This window comes from Tympanuchus pallidicinctus, unplaced genomic scaffold (genome assembly GCF_026119805.1).
Source record: "Tympanuchus pallidicinctus isolate F22 unplaced genomic scaffold, pur_lepc_1.0 scaffold40, whole genome shotgun sequence".
Taxonomy (NCBI): domain Eukaryota; kingdom Metazoa; phylum Chordata; class Aves; order Galliformes; family Phasianidae; genus Tympanuchus; species Tympanuchus pallidicinctus.
Window position 1 is genome coordinate 1,614,755 of NW_026294759.1, and position 18,185 is coordinate 1,632,939.

General features: G+C 46.7%; 1 protein-coding gene across 1 annotated transcript; it reads left to right on the plus strand.

Annotated features, from left to right (window-relative positions):
* The first annotated feature begins 10,886 nt into the window (after positions 1-10,886).
* On the plus strand, positions 10,887-18,010 carry SCNN1A (sodium channel epithelial 1 subunit alpha). The gene is made up of 13 exons (XM_052701674.1): positions 10,887-11,022; positions 11,196-11,566; positions 11,973-12,228; positions 13,050-13,237; positions 13,991-14,091; positions 14,720-14,883; positions 15,240-15,338; positions 15,508-15,625; positions 15,901-15,979; positions 16,277-16,334; positions 16,459-16,514; positions 17,051-17,126; positions 17,340-18,010. Exons 1-13 carry the CDS (start codon positions 11,005-11,007, stop codon positions 17,664-17,666), a joined length of 1,911 nt encoding a protein of 636 aa, XP_052557634.1. The 5' UTR covers positions 10,887-11,004; the 3' UTR covers positions 17,667-18,010.
* Positions 18,011-18,185: the final 175 nt, after the last annotated feature.

Genomic DNA, 18,185 nt, shown 5'->3' on the forward strand with positions numbered 1-18,185 from the left:
ATAAAATGCTTATTACAGAAAATGCCACTAAGAGACTGAAAGTTTATCAAAGATGAGCTTAATTACATTATAAGGATATGAATAAGTAATATTATATGTTGTACGTCCCTGGTAGACAGCCATACTGCTTTCCAAGGTCAAATGGACAGTGGCTAAGTGCCACATGGCACCATGTATGGCCACATGAATGGAACAGGAATTTGGTCATCGTCTGAGCAGTTGCTTCCTAGACAACCTGCCACAGGATATGCTGTATCATACAAATAAATATTAAATATAGAAGTATTAAATCAGTTCTTTAGGAATTTTATTTGGTGTAAGACATGAGATTTGTTAGGGATTTTGTCAGCGTGCAAAGCATAAGATCAAGTTCTGTGCATACATGGTTATACTTAGGGGCTGTGACTGTTGTGCATGAAGACTGCAAAAACGCCTAACGTGATCCTGAATGAGCTGTAATGGTGAACAGAGCTGAGCTAAAGATGATCTTTTCCACAGAGGTTCCCTTTGCTTAATTATTCCTCTGCTCATTCAATTGAAAATAGCAAAATAGATCCAGCACTGGTTTAGATGCACCTTATGAACATAGCTAAATTTCGGCTGGTATGCATTTCAAAGTAAATGTGCATCAATGAGAAGGCATCTGTAAAGTGTTTAAATAAACTCTGAGCTTGCTTCCAATTGGCAGCACATCATTCAGAGCAACTGGGGACACTGCTTCTCTAGAGCCAAACTGCAGAACAGATGCTTTGCTGAGTCAAAGCCCTTTTCTGGAATATGGCAGACAGTGTATATGAGTGGTCAACTGTCACACAGACCACCAGCTTGCAGCCCTCCCCAGCCATGCAGCAGCTGCTTACATACCACTGGAATTCAGTGGTCCTGTTTTAAGGCACCACAGCAAGGACAAGATGAACAAGGGTTGCTTTTTCAACCACAAAGATGTCGCTCTTGAAACATTTGAGAGTGACATCTCTGAAAATACCAGGAGCCCACTCTCCCCCAGGCCGTGCTTGTCCTTACTTGTAATCACAAAGGTCATCACAGATCTGACTGGGAAGAATCATTCTTTTGTGCCTGAAGTGTTACGATTATGCAGCTCCCCACTGGCCTTCATAAACCTTATCTCCATCTTGGTACCACATGTTCAGGCTGGGAAGCTTCAAATTCCACCACTCAGCTGCACCTCTCACAAACTTATAACAAAGACTAATGTACAGAAATCAATCAATCACATAACCCATACAATCCACCGTGCAACAGTGGACAGTTACTCATTTGACCCTAGTGTGCAACAGGAAACAGATTTCCACAGTGACCCTGGAAACAACACCAGCTCTCCCCATGTCTTCCTGTCTTTGTCAGTGAGCTGCAAGAATCACTATGACCCATGTGACTTGGTTGGGATGGGGCAAAGCATCAGGGCACTTGTCTTGAAGATCAGAATGCAATGTCTTGACGCAAGAAGCTCCATTTCAAGAGCTTGGCATTGGGTAGCTCTCTTAGTAGAGAAGACCATCTCACAACCATACATTGGCAGCTCCTTCACAGAACTGGCCTGTAGGAACACTGCCTTGAGCTTTTCTCTAGGAAAAATGTGAAATGCTGATCGAAGACACATATTCACTAGCGCTGTGTGTTTGCTTTTCTCAGTAACCACAGTTTTCTGCACTGATAGGTTACAAATCTCTTGTAGCATTTCATACATTTAGGAAAAGAAAAAAGAAAAAAAAAAAGAGAGAGAGAAAAAGAGTTGATCTTGCCTAATCTGAAGTTCTTCAGCTCTGTTACAACCATTCCCTACTTTGTGTCCCAGACAAAATACTGTAGATCCCCAGCTCCATTCCTTCTCTCCACAGCAGGATGTGTCATGCTAAACCAGTCCAGCTCTTACCCACTGCAAAAATATTGTCCTCCTCCCAGGACAGCCAAAACTGCAGTTACCTCCAACACAAAGATGGTTTCCCAATAGATCTCCTTCAAGTAGCAGATATAAAAAATACCAAATATCACTCTAGTAGAAAAATTGACTGAGAAGCTTAGAAAGCCCACCTGCAATGGGGATGGATGTTTTCAGCCTGATCTTTTGGATCAGAAGCAGTTGCCAGCAGTTCTTGGTGAGGTTCATGGTAGTGGTCCATGATGAGGCCCATGGTAGCCCAGGCTGTGTGGGGGATAAGCTGTGCCCAGAGGCAGCAACCTACAATGAATTCTTGCAGAGTCAGGTACACGTTTGCGGACATGTGAAGTGAATCTCACTTCCCAGCGGTGGATATCAGAGGAATCTGGATGCATCTGGATGCAATGTCTGCAGCTCATCAGGAGCTCCTGCTCTCATAGCCTGCCCCTACAAGCCCTGAAAAAGGAGAAAGGAGTGGTCCACCACCCACACTTATGTTCCTGGTGCTGACACAAACACACCCTTCTGTCACTGCTGCTGTCCTCCTCACTAGCAATTGGGTGAGAGTGCCTGAACCGCAACACCCAAAGAGCCAGAAACTCTGCAAGGTGGCTCCAACACTACCAGGCAACATTCATCCAAGTACGTGTTCTGTTCCCAGGAGATAGACCACAGCACACACTATTCTTAGGCTGGTAAATGATAGTATGACACACAGTTTGCTGGGGACATAAGATATCAAGTGGTGTGCCAAGCTTAGGCATTCTTCCAGTTTATCCAGACTCTCTTAGGCTCTGTCTGTATTATCCCTCATCTTTTCACTAATGACATTTTCATCTGAAGTCTCAAGAAGCCCCAGAACCTCCACCACCACCTGTTCCTGGCCAAGTGCAGCTCCAGGAGGAGGATCCCTGATTGAAGGGTGGTCCTGGCAATTACACAGCAAGTCTCTATTCCCTCCTGCTGTCTGTTCTGTTGCAAAGGATTACAGTACAGCACCTAACACCTGGCACCCTCAGATGCCTTCAGGAAACAGTGGGTACTGCTGCTGTGCTCTCTTTTATGTTTTTAATTTTTTGGTACTTATCCTCTCCTTCTGTTTACCCATTCATCACCATCATCATTCTATCTCTTCCTGATTTCTCTTTCTTTAGCCTCCTCCCCTCCTTTCTTAGGGAAAGTTCAAGTTCCTGAAGAGGAAGAACGGGGCAAATGTATCACACTTCTTAGCAATATTCTCCCAGCCTGCAAACATTTTCAGGTAATGGACTTCCTGAATGAATTTTTAAGGTCCTTTGCAACCTGAAACATTCTGTGACTCTGTGAGTTTATAATTACATAATTCTATGAATGTGCTTTCTGTGGTTTAGTCACCTCCATGAATTGAAGCTGTCCATTTTTACCCAGTACCCCTGTAATGTCTTTAAAAGCTGGCATCACATTTACTGCCTTCCCCTCCCCAGGTGCCACAATTAAATGAAACATGGGTCACACAGTGCTGGGAGCAGCTCAGCTATTGTACTCTTGAGTTGCTTTAAAACCCTTGGACAAATGCCATTGCTCTTAGCAGTTGCTGTCACTGCTCTCTTCATCAGCATGCTGATCAGACTTTTCAGAGTCACTTTTGTGACTGTTTCAGGCACATTTACAGACGAACCCCACCCTGCACAAGAATGGGTTCTGCTGGGATGATCTGTCCAGTCAACACTGAAGCATATAGGCAGAGATTTCTGCCATGACCTTAACTTCTCCGTGGAAGTAACAGCATTACCTTTGGGCAGCCAGAAGAAAACAATTGCAGCAGGGGCTGCTAACAGGGCGTTAGTGCTGGGTGATAGGTCAAAATGGCAATGTTCTCCAAAGCAGAATGGGAAGGAGAGAAGTGACTGAAGAACAACAAAAGGTAGAGAGCAGGATTTTAACAGTAGTGTAGACCATTAGGTGGCAAAAATAGGATTACAGCCCCGAGTGTTGGGATGTTGCACTGGGAGGAAGTGAGAAGTGAGATTGAACAGCAACATTGGCTCAAGAGGTTCAGCTGATGTGATGATATAGAGTTACAAGAGGTGGCAGGAGGGACTAGGGGTGACAGTGAAGACTAGTGGCGCAGGAACAGTATGAGACAATAACACTGACTAGTGGTAGTTCAGAGCAATGACTGTTTTTTATTGACAGATTTATTTTATTTTTAATTTAACTTACTAACAGATTTTTTTATTGAGAGTGGTGAGGCACTGATACAGGCTGCACAGAGAAGCTGAGGTTGCCCCCTCCCTAGAGTTGTTCAAGACCAAATTGGATGGGGTACTGGACAGCCTGAGCTAGTGGGTGCAGCCCTGCCCACAGCGGGGGATTTGGAACTACATGATCTCTAAGGTCCCTTCCAACCCAAACCATTCTATGATACTTTGATTCTGTGATGCTATGAAAAGCAGGGTGGAACCAGCCAACACTGATGGAGAGCTGAGTGACCCAGATAGGGCAGACCAACAATGACAAAAAGAGGAAAAGGAATGGAACATGGCTGCAAAGGAGGAATAGCAGTACCCCATTGTTTCAAGGGTTTGTGGATTAACTTCAGTCTGTTTGTCTCCTGTGCTCCTAATTGTCTGGTGTGAGTCATCTGGGAGCTGTATAATTTGCTAGCCTATATTGCAGCGTCACTGCGCCCTGCAAACTGCTCCAACCACATCCAGGTGGGGAAGGAAGGCACAGTGATCTTCTTTTTCCTTCATCAGTTACCTTTTCATTCATCTCACTCTCCCCACTTTCAACACCTTTTTCACTTTTTCAACTGCTTCTGAAGTCATGTGTTTATTTAACAGTGATTTCATTATGAATTTCTGTTTTACCCCTCTTGTTTTATACATTTATGTATATATATATCATTCTCATCAACACATCCTCCCATGAAATACTATCAATACCCTATTAAGTTCTTACCATAGAAGATCAATTACTTCAGCAGATATATGTGCATAGCACCAAATCAAGAGGTGTGCTGCTGTCATGGCCCTGGTTTGGCCTAGGTTCCGTGACAAGGGGAAGGGGAACAGAAAGGGAAGGGGAAAGGGAAAGGCACAGGGAAGAGGAGGAAAATCTTTTCCTGATCCCATGAGTTTTACTTGAGGAAAATCAATTTATGAACCAAAATTTTGGCCAGGAGTGTTATGTTCTTGATGTGTGAGAAACATCTGACTAACAATTTCTGTTTTAATACAGAGTTAAATGAAGAGATGGTTGGATGGGAAGGAAGGAAGGAAGGAAGGAAGGAAGGAAGGAAGGAAGGAAGGAAGGAAGGAAGGAAGGAAGGAAGGAAGGAAGGAAGGAAGGAAGGAAGGAAGGAAGGAAGGAAGGAAGGAAGGAAGGAAGGAAGGAAAGAAGGAAGGAAGGAAGGAAGGAAGGAAGGAAGGAAGGAAGGAAGGAAGGAAGGAAGGAAGGAAGGAAGGAAGGAAGGAAGGAAGGAAGGAAGGAAGGAAGGAAGGAAGGAAGGAAGGAAGGAAGGAAGGAAAAAAAGAGGAAAAAAAGAGGAAAAAAAGAGGAAAAAAGGAAAAGAAGAAGGAAAGTTATGAATCCAAACATTCTTATTTCCAGGCCCAACAGAGAAAAAGCCTAGTATTGGCTCATTATAAAAATCAATGCTATGTCAAAGGGTTTCTTATTGTCTAATTTTTAATTTATCAAGATTCATCTCAAAAAAGTCAGATTCTTTGTCTTTTAAACTCTTCACGTCACTGTTAGACTGAGATCTTCTGAGATTCATATTGCCTAGGAGGGCAGAAAACCTCTGAAGCAGTGGAATGAATCAAATCCATATGAACTAATGTAAAGGAGATGAGAATGGAGGTGATGTCTTCAATTCTGCCCTTTGTGGAAGGTGTGATGGCATGTGTTTCCTCAAGCCATTTGGCTGTGAGATCTGTCCTTACTGGTAAAAGGAATGGATTAGCGGATATGTGTCTTTAATTAAAAGCTTCATTCTCTGTGGCTTCCCTTTATGAGGGGCATAGCTGCTTGTTTTCCAGAGGCAGATCATCTTTAGAGCAGAGACAAGAAGCAGAAGCACCTTGTAGTGCCTGTGGTGGAAGGGCACCTGGAGCATTAAATGTGGCAGCATCAGAACTGGAGGTAAACATAGATGAGGTTGCCTTAATGCCAGCATGAGTAGGGCAGCAGCTAGCATCTGTGTCTAGCAAGCAAATCTGCTGCACTGTGCCATGTGCTGTGCTGTGCTTAGAGTGTAACTAAGGCACAACTGCGTGATTCTTGTTGGCTGAGGAGCAGGTGTCAAGAAAAACTGGTCTGGGGTGGCTGTGTCTGCTTCAAGTTTCCAGGAACAGGCAGAGGAGATCACAAAAGAGGTGGGGATGCAGGCCTGGGGAGTCAGGTGGTTGTTATAATAGTCATATTGTTAGGGCTGGAATGAGGAAATTAAAGATTTCATCTGAACAGGAGAACAGGGGGGGAAAAATGTCATGGAATCTCTATCCTGATCTCCCACCCATTGATTGCCCCTCAGAACAGAGATCTTCCTGGTTTTAATCTCTCAGATGGGCATTAGCCTTAGCTAAGCTGGTGAGAGGCAATTTTCATATGGCCATTCCCAGAGTCAACTCTCTTGCAATTGGATGAGATCAGTATACTGAGCTGTCAACCTGGCTGAGCCTACATGTGACCCCAGATTTAGGGAATACACAGCAGAGAGACAGCTGGAAAGTCTATCTTCAGTGCCCAGTGATTTTCACTGCAGCAAAGGCAGTAAGCAGCTGACTTGAGTTTATACAAAGCAGCATGGCTGAGGTACCACAGGGTCTGGGTGATTCGGCTACTTCAGCATGCAAACGGAGGCCATGCTTGCAACAGGCAGCATCCCTTGTTCTGCAGCAAAGACAACAGATGGGAGAGCAAAGGTTTTCAGCAGCCAGCTCAGATTTGTCATCTAGGGCAGGATGTGAGCATATATGCACTCTCTCCAGACTTCCTATCACACTGCAGCATGTGGACAGCAAAGAAAGAGGAACCACACATGTCTTATGGGGTTCAATCATGCTAACTTCAACCTCCTAAGAAGAGAAATGCATTTTCTTCCATACGCAAGATGTTCTCAGACCTACGACATTATTTTCATGATTTCTACCATATCATCTCCCATCTTTCATTCTGAGAGAAGGCGATAAATCTTCCTGCTTTGCTTTTCCCACAAGACATCATTTTGCATCACCAGAATGGCTCTCTGTTCCTACAAGATAAAAAAAATAAATACGTTGGAAAGGAGTCTTCTTGGGACTCAAAGCTGTGGGAGTGAGTATAAGGACATGCTTCTGCTGGTGCTGGTGTCAGCAATTATTTGGGATAGACACTATTGCCACCCGGCAGGCTGCATTAAGTAGCAAAGAAGAAGGCACTCAGTATCCCATTAGGCTGCTCTGCAAATCCTCAGTGTTTTTTAAAAAATGTTCCTGTTTCAAAATCAGCACCTCTCCCTCTAATGATTCTGCAAATCCAGGATAAATAACTTCTCCCTGAAAAGCAACAGAAATACAGAGCATAGCCCCATGTCTACCCATCCTCACCTGCTACCAGCATCTCTTTGGCCAGATGCTTCAGTTGAACTTGCAGCACCATCTGTGCTGCTATTCCTTGACTTTTTGAGTTGTTAGTTTTAATGCAGAAATATATAATCAGCTGGAGATGATGCAGAAATAAGACAGAAATAATTGCTGCTTCTACCCTGCGGCAGAAGGAAAAGCTTTGTCCAACGGACTCGCCTATATTCATGTACAAAAAAACTAAAATGACCTAAAGGCTTTCAAGGGGTTCAAAAATCTGTTACACTTGCAACCCAAATCCATAGAGATCAAGCTCTAGAGAGAGCTTTCCTCTTCCTCCCACCACAGTAGCAGCATGTTGCATAACAAGAAGTTTGTACTATTTTAAAATGTTGTATGCATTACAGATCATTATCACATTCCTACCTGTGCTGATAGGAGACATACCTGATAAGGAAACATTTCAAATTTGATGCCATAAAAATGATTCACATTTACTCAGAGGTTGCTCAGTAGCAATAAAAAGCGATCATGCATTCAGCTGGCAAGGATGCAATATTCAGGAGCACTGCCCTCAGCAACAGCGTGCTTCTCGCTCAGCAGAGAAGAACCTGCAGTCAGACATCCAAAGGTGAATGATCTTTTCAGTGAAAAGCTCCTGGGATTCAAAGCTTGGTTACAGGTCATGTATAGGTTATGAATCAAAACCTCCAAAAAGTTTTCTAATGCCCAGAGAATTCCTAATTAGGAATTCCTTCCTAATGGAAGACTTGGACCATTCACCCTGTAACTGTTGAGCCTGAACAGGGCTCAGAATAATTACTGCAAAAACCTGCTCCATCTGGCACAGCCTGCCTCAGTGGATGACCACATTGAAGAAATATCCAGAAAACTGGGGATGGGCAAAGTGCTCAGAAGACACTTGCAGTGTGGGAAGCTTAAGACAGAAGCATAGCTAAAACCCTACAATATCCACACAAGTCACTCCCATGAACTGCGCTGTGATTCCTCCTCACAACCTTCTGTTGCAGTCATGCATGCCCAAGGACAACTGTGCTGGGTTGGAAAGCAGTCATTCGGGTGGTCTAACTCATCCGATTCCGTGAGCTGACAGTCATTCACGTTGTGGCACACCTGTGTGACCACAGGAACGTCAGAATTTCTCAAAGTCATGGCCAAACTGAGACATTCACGTGGCTTAAATGACTGGAGGTCACCTGAGGCTGCTCGGGGCTGCTATCTCAACAGCAGCAGATAACATCTGGCAGCCCGAGCCACTCACCAGCATGAGAGAGGTCAATGGGAAGCACTTTGATCACAGCTGGCAGCAGCTGGAAACTGCTAGAGCCAACAAGGTTGGGTTTTTTAATTCTTTATAAGAAAAAAAAGCATGACATATGGAAAAAGCCTGAAAATTCATTGTATCTAGATCTGCTAGTTGGCTTTGTCTCTCACCCAGCAAAAAGGAATTGTGTTTCTAAGTGCAATTGCAGTGGTCATTTGAAGATAAGTTGAAATGCCTTTAATTACCGTGGGAATCATAGAAGGCACAACTATGAGCACTGCCAAATGGGGCTTAAGCTGTTTTGTGAGTGCCACTAGCTTAAATGACCATGAAGAGGGAATTTCAGAAACTACATAACTTGGGTTTTGTTTGTTTGTGGTATTTTTGTATTTTCAATTGATTGATTGGTTGGCTGGTTTTTATTTGAGGCATAATTCCAGTAAGACAGATGCAGTTTTGGCGGATAATCCGTTAGCATAACAGAGCGTGATTTCAGGAAATTATACTAATGTAGTCAAACAAGTTATAAACACACTCCCTAGGAAGCTCCCAGATTATAGCTCCAGAGCTTACAGTGGTAACTGTAAAGGCTGATGCTTTGCAACTGCTATACATCTGTATACATCACAGAGGTTAAGGGATAAGCCTACCAGGCTGAATGACAATGTTGATGTGCACCTTTAGGGATTCTTTGTGAGCGTCCAAGTGCATAAAACATGCAAGTAGCACAAGAGAAAAGAGCTCACACCTGTTCCCTGAAAGGAAGGGCATTTCTAACGCTCTTAAGAAACTGATTTGAAGCTGGCATTTATGAACCGTATTTGTTCATTCTCCCCATCCCTTCCACTCCTTGCAATTTGTTTTTCTAATAATAATAAAAATTCAAAACAATCTGCTTGGTATAACTAAGTTTACAATGGCAGAAAAATACTCTGCTTTTGATGTGGGATGGAGCTAGGAGAAGCTCGGGGTGGTGTTTGCAGGTCAGCAGCAAGCAGCTATCAGAGGGCTGCTTCCTGGCACGCTCCACCAGCCTGAGAAGGGTGCTCCTCGCCATTTTCTAGTGTGGTGTGTTGCAACACGAAGTGGCTGCGTCACTAACTGAACTGCTGCACGTTCCAGTCAGGATCTAAATCCAGGTAAATCCAGGAACTGCAGCAGGTGAATTGGAACAAGGATTTGACCCAAAGAGCGCAGGCATAAAGAAAGAAGTGAAAGCCTCAAACAGCACTGGCTTGAGATGAAGTCTTTTGGAGAAGAGTGGGGATGTGGTCCACAGCTCTGCTGGGCACATGTGGCTCTGGGTGCTTGTTTCTGAGGTCTTAGGATCCTGCAAGGTGCTGGGTAAAGATGAGAGGCCTCCACTTCTCTGGCACAGCCTAGTGAGACATGCTGCCAGCAATTTCTGGGCCAGCTCATTCTGGATGTGAGATTTCTTCGTTAACGAACCAGCAAAAGCAGTGTTCCTTCATGCATATCACCTCATCCCCATGAGCTTGCCCTACCCCAGCTCCAGCTCTCACGAAAAGTTCACTCCAAATTCACCTGCCTCTGCTTTGTGAAATTCAGTGGTTAAAGCCGCACACAAAGCGCTGCTGGGACGCAGGATCCCAGTGTGTCCCCGTGACAAAGCGCCGTGGTGCGCCTCACTGACGCTCCTTTGGGCACGGCTCGGTCCTGCCGGCCCCCTGGACGGGCTGAGAACGAGGGGGGAAAGCGGCCCCGTCCCTATCGTCCCTTCTCGGGCCAGCCCTGCCTGCTCGCTTCCCACATCACCGCCGGGACGCCGCGTCCCCGCCGCCGGGGGGGGGCGGCGGGGGGCCGCGCCGTTCCCCGTGCCCCACCTGGCATGGGCAGGGCTGCCGGCTCCTTGCTGTGGGCTCCGCCGCGTCCTCGAGCGCCCGGCGTGGTCCCCGGGGCCGCCAGGACGCCAGCGAGCAGCGATCACCGACGGCGCGGCGCCGCCAAGGTGACCCCCTAGAGCAGACCCCGGGCCCTCGGCCGCCCGCGCCCGGCCGCGGACACTTGAGAGTTTAAAGAGGCTTTTCTTCGCCGGGAGCGGCCCGGGGGGGAAGGGGAAGGGAAGGAGGGGTGGGCGGGGAGAGGCTGGCAGGGCAGGAGCCGGGCGGGGTGCTGGCTCCAACTGGAAAGGAACCAGTCCCAGCCCAGCCAGGGAGCTGCAAGCGAGCCGGCAGCGCCGGGGAGAGCGAGCCCTGGGCCCCGCTCCCGGCCCTCCGCCTCCCGCCCCGACGGCGCGGGACGGCCCCGCTATGGGCACGGCGCCCCGCGTCAGTCCCGCGGGGGTCGGCGGCTGCGGGAGGGCTGCGGGCTCGAGTGGGAAGCGGGGAGTGTCTGTCACCTGTCGGGCCCTGGTGGGATGAGGGAGGAAGAGGTGGGAGCACCGGCTTTCCGGATCTGTGATCCTGTGGGAAGCCCACCTCGCTCTTGATTTGTGTTTCAGGGTGGGTCTGTGAAGGCAGGGAAGATGCCAGAAGGGGAGAAGATGAGGCAGTGCAAGCAGGAAGCAGAGCAGCAGCAGAAGGAAGATGAGGAGGGCCTCATCGAATTCTATGGCTCCTACCAGGAGCTGTTCCAGTTCTTCTGTAGCAACACGACCATCCACGGAGCTATCCGCCTGGTGTGCTCTAAAAAGAACAAGATGAAGACGGCCTTCTGGTCTGTCCTCTTCTTTCTCACCTTCGGCTTACTGTACTGGCAGTTTGGACTCATCTACAGGGACTACTTCAGCTACCCTGTCAACCTCAACCTCAACCTCAACTCCGACAGGCTGACTTTCCCTGCAGTGACGCTGTGCACACTCAACCCATACAGGTAAGAAATGGTCTCCCAGAGCTTTCAGCTGCCTTGACCTCGATGGGCATAGGATACAGGCATATATTTGTGTTCTCTTCTTGGTCCTCAACTTGTAGAAGGGCAGGTGGAAGGGAAGCTTCTTGTGAGCCTTTGCTGCCACGGGGCATTCGTAGTAAATTGTGTTCATTTAAGCTGCTCTACCCAGTGGTGTGTTAGCGGGCTGCTCTGAAAACTTCTCCAAGGCAGAAGCAGTTGCACTTCCTTATCTCCTACAAGGAACAGTGGCCTCCAGCAAAGGGGCTTGATTTTCAGCTGTCAGAGGGAATATCCTGAATCACCCCATTAAACTCTGCCACATGTCTTACTCAGAACTGTTCATGCGCATCCAGCCCTAACCTGCAGGCTCCTCTCTCCCACTGTATAGGTACAGTGCCATTCGAAAGAAGCTGGATGAACTGGACCAAATCACCCATCAGACACTGTTGGACCTTTATGACTATAACATGTCCTTGGCCCGAAGTGACGGGTCAACGCAGTTCTCACGAAGGCGCACCTCGAGGAGCCTGCTCCATCATGTTCAGCGCCATCCTCTGCGGAGGCAGAAGCGAGATAACTTGGTCAGCTTGCCAGAAAACAGTCCCTCGGTGGACAAGAACGACTGGAAAATTGGCTTTGTTCTGGTGAGATCCCAAGATGTGTTCTGAGCTACCCACTCTGACCCCTGTCTACCCACTTCTGCCTTGTTAGCCTTGTGCCCTTCCTCATATAGAGGGATTTTTGTTGCTGGCTTTTCTTGATGACAGATGAAGGTGGAGTTGAAGCCTTTTTCCAACATATTACTGCTCCCCAGGTCCTGTCCCTATTCACGTGGAAAGCTTGTCCGTTTGTCGGTGTCAGTGATCGTCTGTTCCTAGGTGAGACAGGGAAACCTTGTCCTTCCTGAAGGCTACATCAGTCTTTCAGAGCTATTTACTAACAGCCACAGCATTGCTCAGTAATTGCTGAGGGGATGGCATTGCACGGCTAGGGCAATGTGATCATGGCCATATTTGCTCCTGGGCAGTATCTTCTTTGCCCTAGGGTATCGGTATTTGCATTTTAAAAGGCACTGAAGAGAATCATTTGCCAGTTAAGTGGAGTTCTCACGGGGTCACCAAGTTTCTCTGGACACACCCTGAAGGGAGGGCTCCCCATGATAGAATTTAAAGCTTCTGGTTTTATATCACATAGGTTTTATATACAGTAGGTCACACTGCACACCACACTGCAATTTGCTGTTTACAGTCTCACCCACCCATGCCTGCTGACCTGGTGTTTCGCTTCCATTGAGAGATTACTTTTCTTACTTTTCCCCATGTTACTGATTGCCTTTTTCTTGAGCACAGCAGTGCTGCAGAGCATTTTTGCTCACTCTGCTTTGTTTCTATACCTTGATAAGGGAGCACAGCCACCTCCTCTGGGACAAGACTTCCCTGATACAGCTGCTTTTTCATTCTCACAGTGCAGTGAAAACAATGAGGATTGTTTCCATCAGACGTACTCCTCAGGGGTGGATGCAGTGCGGGAATGGTACAGCTTTCACTACATCAATATCCTGGCACAGGTGCCTGATGCGAAAGACCTGGATGAGTCTGACTTTGAGAATTTTATTTATGCTTGCCGCTTCAATGAAGCAACGTGTGACAAGGCGTAAGTGGTGGAAACACCCCACTGTTTCTTTCTACTGACACCTGCGTTTTGTGCCTGGGTTCAAGGGGAATTCATGTTAGAGAACTTCTTTCCCAAGGAGGGGCTGTTCGTAGTTCAGGTCCCATTTTCTCAAGCAGTATCTCAAGTCTTTCCTGAGGGTTGTGTCACCAGGTTCAGACTTTCTGTGACCTGAAGCTATGGACCTCAGAGAGTGGTTTCTCCTTCCCCTGAATTTCACAGAAATGAAATAATTATACTGCTACAAACCACAAGTGTACAACATAGAAAGCTGGTGTGCATGCTGAGGGTAACATGCAATGCTGAAGTTATACATATCAGACTGAGAAGAAGAGAAAGACAGTGAAAACAGCATTGCACTTCTCTCCTGCCATTATGATTTAGAAGCCCTAAAGAGGCAATGAAATTAAACCCATCAGCAAGGCAAGGAGTACAGAGAGCTAAGAGCTTTGTCAATATTAAAATAATACAGTAATTGCTGATGCTGCTAAAAAAAACACCATTCTGGCTATCAAATACTAGCAGTACAAGAAAATGGATAAAAACCCGTCTAGCTCTAGGACATTTTTTACAGCAGATTTTAATTGCTTTTTCCTGTTCAGGTTAGTTTACATAACAAACACTGCCCATCTGCTCTAAGCCCCTGTGCAGGTGGAAAAGAGAATTGTTCCTTTCAGGAAGTTCTTGGCCTCACAGCTCTTCTCACCTGTGTGAATATTTCTGTTCCCATCACAGGAATTACACCCACTTTCACCATCCCTTGTATGGGAACTGCTACACCTTCAATGACAACAGCAGCAGCCTGTGGACATCCTCTCTGCCTGGGATCAATAATGGTGAGAGGCACTTTCAGCTGAGCTGTTTTCTCCAGGCAGGGTGTCTGGAAGGCTGGAGGAGTTACTGGCAGCCAGTGGTAGATTGCATCTCATCCCAACTCTGCTTTGATTCATGTGGAGGTGTCTGTGTCATGGGCATGGCTGTCCTTCACTGCTGTCTTACTGATCTCTCCCAGCAGTGCCTGATCCTTACGTTCGCTGCTCCCTCTGGACTTTCACTGTCTGTTCCTGAAGTCTCTGTTGAGCTCTAGCGCTGTCCTCCTGACAGTTTAGCCTGGACTTCCTCCTTCGGCACTTACAGTTTTGAGCAACTGATTTAACCTTTCTGAAGCCCTTCTAGGGCCATCTTCAGTCTTCTGTTCAATTCCAATTCTCTCTGTGAAATCTCTCTCCATTCCCAGATCTGCCTTTTCTAAATATCAATTAAGAAATCCAGTTTTCCCCAGCCTCCTTGAGCCTCCAGCCTTCTCTCCGGTCTCCTTTCAGCCACACTCCCATTCCCACTCAGCTTAGTGTCAACATTTCTCTCCCTTTACTTCTTATTGATCCAGGTGTAACTATTCTGCTCTCTGTCCTTCCCCACATGATGGCCACCTGTGACATCTCTTGTTCTCTGACGTGTCCTCAGGCCTCTCTCTGGTGGTGCGCACCGAACAGAATGATTTCATCCCTCTGTTGTCAACAGTAACTGGAGCCAGGGTCATGGTCCACGATCAGAATGAGCCAGCCTTCATGGATGATGGGGGTTTCAATGTGCGTCCAGGTATTGAGACCTCCATCAGCATGAGGAAGGTGAGGCAGCCACGGCAGGGTTAAGAGCTGTGGATGTGGGCCTTCAGTGTGAAAGGTGTAACTTGGTGGAGAGATACAGATGGGTTGTCCTCGACTGAAGGTGTTAAAGAGAGGGGATTAATCCTCTGGAATGAAGCGGGGGGAGGTTTACCAGCAGTTTACCAGACTGCATGAGAAACATTTGGTTGCAATTCATAAGAGAACAATGAAACAGGGGTAAGCAGGGGGAGCTGGCATCCAGAGATAAGCATAAGGAGCAGGTAGTGATGAAAGCAGTGGGTCAGTGGGTGGCACAGAAGTGTAGAGATGGATCGACAGAATGCTAGTTGTTTTGTGAAACGACTTTGATATTCTAGGAGATGACTGAGCGTCTTGGGGGCAGTTACAGCGACTGCACAGAGGATGGCAGTGATGTGCCAGTGCAAAATTTGTACTCATCTCGCTACACTGAACAGGTAACCTGTGATCCCTGGTTCCATGCCAGCTCCTTTCCCAGTTTTCCTGGAATGCTTCAGTCCCACAATAGTTGTGCTTGTCCGTGGGCGATGTTAGTACGATAATGTGATACAGGGCATAAAAGCTTTGGTTCCCCTGTTCAAACATTTCCATATTGTGTGCTCTCAGGTCTGCATTCGTTCCTGCTTTCAGCTCAACATGGTAGAGCGCTGCTCCTGTGCCTATTACTTTTATCCCCTACCTGATGGAGCAGAGTATTGTGACTACACCAAGCACACAGCTTGGGGTAAGTACTCACGGGAGAGGATTTATATGATAAATATTACACAGTAAATCTCATGCCCATCTGAACCTGTTTGGCCCACCTCATGTCCCAGTAACTCTTCATTGTTTTAAATGAGGCTTTCTGATATGAAACAGCCAAAAGACACTCTTCTCTTTGATAGTTAGTTCCTCTGAACGTGTGGAAGGAACTCTTTGGATTCCCTCTGCTGTTGCACATTACTTTCTTTTCATATAGATACTGTGAGCTTATCTGGATTTACTTTCTCTGCTGCTTAGGCTACTGCTATTATAAACTCCTTGCTGAATTCAAAGCTGATGTGCTGGGCTGCTTCCAGAAATGTCGGAAACCTTGCAAGTAAGTTTGTAAGTTACACTGGGAACTCTCTATTCCTAGGGATGTTGGAAAGCATTCACTGACCAGGGCAAAAGCTGGAGCCACTAGCTGAAGTGCAGACCTAAATGATATTTCTCCCATCAGGAAGACAAAATGGCTGAGGAGCATCAGTGTCGGCTCCTGAAGATTGTGCAGAAGCTCAGTGGGAAGTGGGCACACCTTCAGCATGGGAGGGAGTTTCCAGGTGTGCCTGGGGACTCAGACCTAGCCTCGTGGCTCTGACCACTTCAGCAGCTAACACACTCTCTTGTCTTACAGAATGACAGAATACCAGCTCTCTGCTGGATACTCTCGCTGGCCTTCTGCTGTCTCAGAGGTAAGAGGGTATCGTCCTGGCTTCACAGCACTGCTCTGAACTCAGGTTTAATCCTCCCCCTCAACTGGTTCCAAATCTACAAGAGGTGACTGCAGTCACAAAATTTATTGCGCTTTCATTTCAGGATTGGGTTTTTTACGTGCTTTCACAACAGAACAAATACAATATAACATCCAAGAGGTGAGAGACCATTTACAGATATTTTATCAAAACCAGAAGTAGTCCAGGTGGAAAAAGGGTGAATGGACTGGGCAGAGTTCAGATTAAAGCAGTGATGGTGCATGGACTTGAGGCAAGGGCAGTGGACTTGAGTTACCAGAGAGAAACTGTGACTTCAACAAAGACTGGGAATCCAAGTGAAGAGTCTTACAGGGTTAGCTGCTAATCTGAAAAGAGTAACACAAAGACTCCTGCCATATGGTTCAGAGTCACAGTAAGGGCTAGTGAAAGAGTGGGAAGGGAGAGCAATGCAGGAGTTGGCACTTACCAACTTGTGACACAAATGCTGGAGTTCACAGTGCAGTCTCAGAAATGCACAATTGGTCCCTCAGACTTTCATAAAAACTGAGGGAATTCTGGAAATGGACAAAAGATACTAGGTGGTATATGTGTAAGGAGCACAGGAAGAGGAAGGAGACAGAGAAGATGGCTAAGCTTAGTGAAGAAATGCAAGGACTACAGATTTAGCATTGCTCATACCCATTTTTCATTAACAGGAATGGGGTTGCAAAAGTGAATATCTTTTTTGAGGAATGGAACTACAAGACCAATGGGGAGACACCAGCCTTCACAGTATGTACTTTACCACACCCACCCATTACACCACAACGTCCATCTGCATGGCAGGTGTTCATTCCAGCAGCACTGCTGACTCTCAAGTCTCTTCTGTGAAAGATGGGGAAAAACTCCCTAGTGCCATGATGGCACTAGCAATGAGAACAGACAGAGAAGCAAAAGCCTCCAACAGGTGATGCTCTCATCACTCCCTATTTCTTTCTCTTGCAGGTAGTGACTCTCTTGTCCCAACTTGGGAATCAGTGGAGTCTCTGGTTTGGATCCTCTGTCCTATCCGTGATGGAGCTTGCAGAGCTGATTCTGGATTTCATTGTCATCACTTTCATCCTGGCCTTCCGCTGGTTCCGCTCCAAGAGGTGGCACGCCTCCCCAGCGCCCCCTCCAAATAGCCACGATAACACTGCCTTCCAAGAGGAGGCATCAGGACTTGGTGCCCCACACCGCTTCACTGTTGAGGCTGTAGTGACCACGCTGCCATCTTACAACAGCCTGGAATCACGCGGACCAAGCAAGGATGGTGAGACAGGACACGAGTGAGGCAGAGATTTATTTCATAATTCAGTTAGATGGCAGTTGGACCAGAAGCTGTATACTTTCTCTGTGGGACCTACCTTTCATTCTTTTTGGGATGCTCTGCCTCGATCATAGCAGAAGACTGTATTGTGGTTAATTGCTTTTACTATATGCGAATCCTTCAGTCTTGTAAAACACTATTGCTCTTGGGATCACCAGGGATGAGAGACAACCTAGTGTTTGCAAAGGGAAGATGTCAACTCAGCTTCCTTATAGTCTTTACATGTGCATACATTATTTTTTTCCTCTGCAACAAAGATGCCGCTACAGTTCTCATCTGTTGATAATTAAAGAGGTTTGGCAGGTGTGATTGGCCTTCTCTGTAGTATAGCAAGGGACCAACACAGAGTCTCAGCAGAGATGTAAGTCTCTCAGTAGGCTGAGCCTTAAACTTCCTCTGAGGCTGGAAACTGGTTGCTCTTCCCTACTTCTTAACAGCCAGCTCTGATCTCTAGACCGAGCCTGCACATCCTCTCCTCTCCC